This window comes from Balaenoptera borealis (genome assembly GCF_965194805.1).
Source record: "Balaenoptera borealis genome assembly, chromosome: 10".
In the NCBI taxonomy this organism is placed as follows: Eukaryota; Metazoa; Chordata; class Mammalia; order Artiodactyla; family Balaenopteridae; genus Balaenoptera; species Balaenoptera borealis.
The window spans coordinates 81,058,686-81,065,823 of record NC_138874.1 but is presented as its reverse complement, the minus strand read 5'-3'; the positions used below and the strand labels follow the sequence as shown (position 1 = coordinate 81,065,823).

Genomic DNA, 7,138 nt, shown 5'->3' with positions numbered 1-7,138 from the left:
AAAGTAATAATGGGTCATATTGGTTGAGTGCTATCATGAATCATGCACTAATTATATTAAACTCTCTGGCACAGAGTAGCCATTCAATACATAGTCGTTCAAAATGAATATGGAAATCCTCACAACAACCCTTTGAGGTTGAAACATAGATCAATACTTACTGTAGAACTTACTATGACATCTCCTTGTTATGATGCCTTGACTTGCTTTACAGTTTATTTCAGCTATAATTTAATATCCTTGATGAGGTCTTGGATTCACTGCTATTATGAGCAACCCATCTGAAAACTACTTAGGGTGGGTTATTTAAGCAGACATTTCATCTCATCTATATTTTAATTTGCTTTCCTAAGTGCTATTTTCAAAAGGAAATTCTAGAGTGGCATCCTCCTTGTATGCCTTAAATATTTTTTCCTGTTTGGCTAAGATTATATATGGCTTTTGCAATCTGATCTCTTTGAGTAGGGCTATAACAATGACCAACTGAGACACAGCAAAGCAGATGAGGATGAGGCTTGCACCTGAAAGCACAAATCCCTTCCTGTACCTTCTTTTTTTCTTTTTTTTTTGAATTTTATTTTATTTATTTTTTTATACAGCAGGTTCTTATTAGTTATCCATTTTATACATATTAGTGTATATATGTCAATACCTTCTAATATTTTCCATTCTTTACTTTTCTTCTCACCTCTATTCCTTCTTTCTCATTCTAACATCTATCTAGCTACTTCTACTTTCTTTCATGCTAGCAGAGAAAGCTCATATTCAACTGGCATTTTTCTCATACTAGATATCTGTGTAGAGCCTAGGAACTCAGATATCCAGTATTACTCTGAATAATGCTTTATAAAAACCTCAGCACCACCTCACCCCATTTCCTTCCTCAGATAACTCTAGAAATATTTAAGTTGAAAGTACAACAGAGCTATGTACATCAGCTTTGTGCAGCAGAAAAAGAAGAGTACTTGGGCTAGAATGTGTGGATTTTAACAATGCCAGCTGTACATCCTTTATTAAGGTGCTCAACCTTTATGAACTTTAATATCCTCACTTGGAAAATGATGGGGTTAAACTAGGTAATGCTTAGGCATCTTTTAATTTTAGAATATCTTGACTTTTAAAAATGTGAATCATATTATATCTAGTAGGCTTGAGATTACGACACAGTTCTCTGTTCAGATATATTGGTCTTCCTATGAGTTATGCACAGAGCATGGATACATACTTGTAAACCCAAAATAAATAAAGAATTTTGGAGGGGAATGTGAGCAACAATATGATGGTGCAAGTTAAGAGGTATATATGAGGCACAGCTTGGGGGGTGTGCGTACTCAAGGCATCTGGTAAGTAGAAGCCAGGGATGATGCTAAATACCCTATAACATCCAGGACAATAAAAAAATTATCTGTCCAAAAATGTCAATAATGTTGAGGTTAAGAAATCCTTTACCTCCCACCTTCCTGAACTGGGGGTTGCCTGTTGCTTCCTAAGCTACCCTTGTTCTTTTCTCCCTAGAAAGGGAAAGTGAGCTGACCTCAATTCAATTTACAGTCTAATTTGCCTTTTCATGGAGTTTAACAAGCAAAAGAGCAAGTGATATCCCCATAGCACGGATGGAGAGACTGAGCTTTAGCAACAATAGACAATAGAAAGAAAACAATTTACTCAATCTCAAGTGTGCATACAAGATATCAATACTCAACCCCAAGACTGTCTTTTGGCAACACCCATGATTCATGGCTCATTATCTACCTGGAGTTTAGAAGATAAACTGAATGGGAGGATTGGAAGAGAAGTTTCACTTCCCCAAGACTGTGTTCTCTCAAGAGTTTCTAGATAAATTTTCAAGTGAAAATAATCTAATTAAAAAAAATTCTTTTCAATTAAAAATGACCAATGAAAAGTTTGTTGATGCTAATGTATTTTGAAAGTCAGAATTACAGAAAGAAACATTGCATTTAAAACAGTACAGAAAACTATGTGGAAGAGAAGAAATTATTTTGGGAAAAGTAAATGAATAATTCTTTAAATCCAGCACTACTTTTTATCTTCTGCCATCATAGAAATGATTTCATTGTAAACTTCTTGAGGTGCATCCATTGCCCAGATAAAGTCCAAGTGATTGTAAGTAGGAATTTCCTTGTAGTAAATGAGATTAGACAGGTTTGGAAGCAAAAGATCAACATCCTGAGGGTCAGCCAACAGGTCATTGTCACCGCTCCATACTGCAATTGGCACATCCATGGCTGTCAAATTGTAGTTGGGAGGTGTGGCCTAAAACACAAGAGGAAAAGAATCAGAGTTTTTATAAGTAACTGCACTTGAAACTCAATACTTATTCAGTGGGTAGATTAGATATCATTAACTAACCTAGTTTTTTTAAAATTGAGATATAATTGATATATAGCATTATACTAGTTGCAGGTGCACTACAATGATTCCATACATGTATACATTGTGAAATGATGACCATAATAAATCTAGTTAACATCTACCAGCACATGTAGTTTTTTTATATATATATTTGTAATGAGAGCTTTTAAGATATACTCTCTTGGCAACTTTCAAATATACAGTACGGTATTATTAACTATAGTCACCATGCTGTACATTACATCTCCAGGTCATACTTATTCTATAACTGGAAGTTCATACTTTTTGACCACCTTTACCCATTTTGCCCATGCCTCTGGCAACCACCAATCTGTTTTCCGTATCTATGAGGTTTTTTAATTTTTTAATTTTTTAGATTCCACATGTAAGTGAGATCATACAATATTTATCTGTCTGTGTCTAACTTATTTCATTTAGTATAATATCCTCAAGGTCCATCCATGTTGTCACAAGTGGCATGACCCAGTTTCATAAGTAAATCTTAACAATTATTGCTCAGAGTTACCTTTATCCACAGAGGAATGTGGATGCAATGTTTTAAATCAGTGCTTCTCAAATTCTAAAGGCCCTGTGAATCACTAGGGGATCTTAATAAAATGAAGAATGTGATCCAGTATATCTGGAGGCAGAGCCTAGATTCTGCATTCCCAGACGATGCTGAGGCTACTGGTCTTGGACCATGCTTTGAATAGGCGGGCTTTAGATAATAATTCTTACAAAGTAAAAACTTAGATTTCGACTCAAGCTGAAGGAAGTGAATCTGACTGAATTTTAACTGTGATAGATAGTTTCTACACAAATAGTTACTCAAAATGTCCTGAGTCATTTATTTTGGCTTTGTATGGCCTCCCAGCATAGTCATTCCATAGGTAATCATTTCGTTTAAGGAGCTGTATTTGTTAAATACTTGCCTGATTTTACTAAATATGTGTTCAAATTCTGAGAAAATCTATCAGTAGCCCCATTTCCTATTTCTACAAAATCTCCATTCACATATAGATTTTAAAGAGATTCATAAAGCAGGCCAAGGGGATAAGAGAATCACCGCTAATTTTCCCACTGTTCACAGAGAATTTTGTTAGTTTTTAAAGATGATATTCTCAAGAATTCTAATCCAACATACGAATATTTTCTTTATCCTTATGTAATAGCCAATTCACCAAAGAAAAATATTTTATTATATGCAATTTTTCATAGTACTTTAATACTTTACTATATTCTTTTATATGTTGAAGAAAAGGGAAAATTGTGGAGAATATCCATAAGAATAAACCTACTTTTCTTTACTCATATTCCACTCTTCAAAGTGTTTTCCAGAACCTAGCTTCTGGCTCTTAAATTAGTGTCACTCCCTCAGTCAGTTGAAACCATCCTGAGTTTGGCTTGGTTGAAGGGAGAATGGAATTGGGAGTAGGTGTTTCACACCCCACTTGGCCCTTCAAAACAGAGTCTCTGATTACTGTTATTAGAGCCCAGTAGAAAGATAGAGTCTGTGTCTGGGGGGTTTGAGGTTGTGATGGCTGGGGGGAAAAGTCTTTACAACAAATGTTTGATCTGATTGTGTTCAGAAAACCTCTTTAAAGACATCAGAGATGTAAAAACGAGGAGGCTGGGCCATCTTTTTCACACAAAAGACATTGTAGTGAAAAGATATAAATCCCTGGTAGATATTGAGTCATTGAAGCAGATGAAAATTAATAGGGTTGTTACTACTTGGATGTAAAAATTGGATGTGGGGTGAAGTAAAAGGGGAAAGAATTACCAAAAAAACACCGAATACTTCTCTCATTCAAAATTAGCCTGTGACAATTTGAGAGTTTATCCTGAGCTGACATTACCCATTAATTACTGTCAATAACTCCCTGAGTCTGGGTGGAGAGATGAAAAGTTATTGTCTCAACTCATATTAACCTCAGGTACGATGGACTCCAAAGCCTGGCTTCTTTGTACTACAAGTAGGAGGAATGCTCAATATATCTACCTGCATACAAGGCTCTTGTCTGCTGAAAAATATTTCCAGCCTTGAACTGCAAGCATACCATCCTTCTTTTATGTCTGGGAATATGGTGAGAAAACTTCTCTGGCCATCAACAAAGGATAGGAAATTGTTCAAGAAGACCAGAGATTCCAGCTCTATCCCATGAACAGTTAGAGTTATTGGTTTGGGGAATTCCCTGGCGGTCCTGTGGTTAGGACTCTGCACTGTCACTGCCAAGAGCCTGGGTTTGATCCCTGGTCAGGGAACTAAGATCTGGTAAGCCTCGCGGAGCAGCCAAAAAAAAAAAAAAGGAGTTATTGGTTTATTATAACAGTTAGTTGCACTTTGGAAAGGAGAAGACAGCATGCCAGGGGTCTGGGATATAGGGCAGATCTGTCTAATGCAGTGAGGGGTGATAAGATCTAGAAGGTTCTCACTGCAGTGGTGTGGTACTTTGAGGGCAGCTTGAATGAGCACAGACACTGGAGCGTGAAGGCTCAGTGGAAGAATTAGAGACCAGTGTGATGTTCCACATGACAAAAAGACTCAAAGGATAGAGTCATCTACTTTATAATTTCCTTAAGGCTAGGTCTAGGCAACAACATTCCTTTGGAAAATACCTGCAAAGTTATCGTAATTTCATCTTTAACTTTTTATATCTTTGTCTTTCAAAATGCAAATAACCTCAACTTAAGATGCTTACCTGGTTATAATGCAGTAGGTTCTGAGTTGGGGTTCCCCAGTCAAAACCTTGGAATTTCCCAGACTTAACAGCCTAATGTAGAGAAATTAAAGACACAAGGAAATTAAAAAGTCACTTGGCTATGTAAATAATAAAATGCCAACTTTTCCAAGTAGTTTACTTTTAATTTAAATATTATTTAAAATTTTTTTCTCATTCCAAAAATAGACTATTAATCCTCCACAACAATTTATTCAAGTTTAAATGCAGCTTTGCTTGAAATAATTTCAAGTCATAATCATCATTTATTTCTTGTTACCCAAAGCACCTGTTTTTTGTAGGATTTTCATTCACATGGATTGATAGATATTTTCATCTGGTAGTCACGTGCCAGAAAAATTCCCTTTTAGAAGCATTTGACAGAACATTTTAAGACTGTGCTTTAGGTAAATTGTTAATGGTTTAGGCCCACAAAAAAAGTTTTAGCAGCTTGAAATGATACCTGACTCCAGTGGAGGGCGTTTTGAACTGAAGTTCCTGCTGGATTATGTGTTAGATACACATCTAAGCGACTCTAGAAAGCAAACACACAAGCACACACATGCGCACTTAGATGTATGTTCAGTTTCTCACAAACATCTAAGACTTAACTTTTTCTGATCCAGATCAAGTTTTATGGGCAGCATTACTGGCAGGATATGAGCAAAAAAGGTGTACATCAATTTATGGCTTGCAAACTGTGATTATATGAGCTAATTTCGAGGGTATATAACTAAACTAAACAATTTTGAGGGAGAATAGTTGTCAGTGTATAATACTATTAGTAGCAAAACATGATATTCTACGAGCAAAACATGATATACTATGAGCATTGTTTTGTACTATGTTCTATATACTTTACATATGTTAGCTCATTTAATCTTCACAACAACTCTTTTCATGGATAAGGAAATCAAGATGGAGGAGTTCAAGTGCGCTGCAAAGATAGGATTTGAATTTAGGCTTTTACCCTGAATCCATATTCTTAACTATTTTCTGATACTGCGTTTTGTCATATGTGCTTTTAAACATCCACTTGGTGCAAAGCAAATGAAATAGAAGGTAAAGAGTGTGGACAAGATCTTACATAAATAGTTGCTCTGAAATAAGTTTTAGAAAGTTTATGGAGATGACTATCAGCATTAAAAATATTTAAAGTAATATTTATTCAATATCTAGACATATTTTTCCTACAGAGGAACCTGACAACTTGGTTCAATGCCTCCCCTCACAGAATTTAAATGTCATACCAATTATTCAGGTGATCAGAAGTGAGTAGGGAGTTTTTTGTTTTGTTTTGTTTTTCCTGCAAGCTGTTTACTTCAGGGCACAGTGAGGTGATGGAAGAAATGTGGAGGCAACAAAACTGGGAGCAATGACTTGTGATTTCTCTTGGGCTTATCTGCATATCATGGACAGAATTCTGAAGTGACTCCTGGTTCTAATAAAGTACCATTCCTAAGTGATGATGAGACAAGTAATCATGAGGGTTGCTCAAAATATTCAGAATAGAAATTTCAATGCATACAAACCATGTTCAAGTTTTTATTGTCAAATCCAGTAATGGCAAACAAGGCATTCCTACAAAGGATATCCAGTATCTCATGGGAGCACACTTCAGCACCAATAAAACTTTCAAAAAAATTGTGTGGGTAGAACATTTTGTTACCAAATAGAATCTGAAAAATAAAAGCATCATTAAAGATTTGCAAATAACAAGCTGCAGAAAAGACATTAATTTGTCTTGTTTACTGGTACAAATGGGAATAGACATTATATTTTCATACTTCTATATGTTGTCTTAAGAGGTTTAAATACTCTCTCTCATTGAATCCCCACAATAAAGATATGGAATGGACAGGGCAGGTATGAGTATTGAGTATTAATTGCTGCATTGAGAACTGCACTGGCTGCTGAGAAGTATAAGACACAGAGTTACAGTCTAGTTGGGGTCATAGGAGTTAGGGAATAAACTCATAAAACAACATGGTAGAATATCATAATAAAGTGCCAAGATGTGTGATCTCAGCAATAAATAAATAAAT

The 7,138-nt window shown here is 35.6% G+C and overlaps 1 protein-coding gene across 1 annotated transcript in view; it reads right to left on the bottom strand.

The window, feature by feature from the left end:
• Positions 1-548: 548 nt before the first annotated feature.
• The window catches only part of LIPJ (lipase family member J), a 54,208-nt gene continuing 47,618 nt past the window's right edge, over positions 549-7,138 (bottom strand). Inside the window, exons 13-16 of the mRNA XM_082339471.1 lie at positions 6,626-6,772; positions 5,557-5,628; positions 5,076-5,147; positions 549-2,274 (exon numbers count right to left, since the gene is read on the bottom strand). Coding sequence (XP_082195597.1) covers positions 2,038-2,274; positions 5,076-5,147; positions 5,557-5,628; positions 6,626-6,772 — 528 coding nt within the window. The 3' untranslated portion in view covers positions 549-2,037. The remainder of the gene's footprint in view (positions 2,275-5,075; positions 5,148-5,556; positions 5,629-6,625; positions 6,773-7,138) is intronic.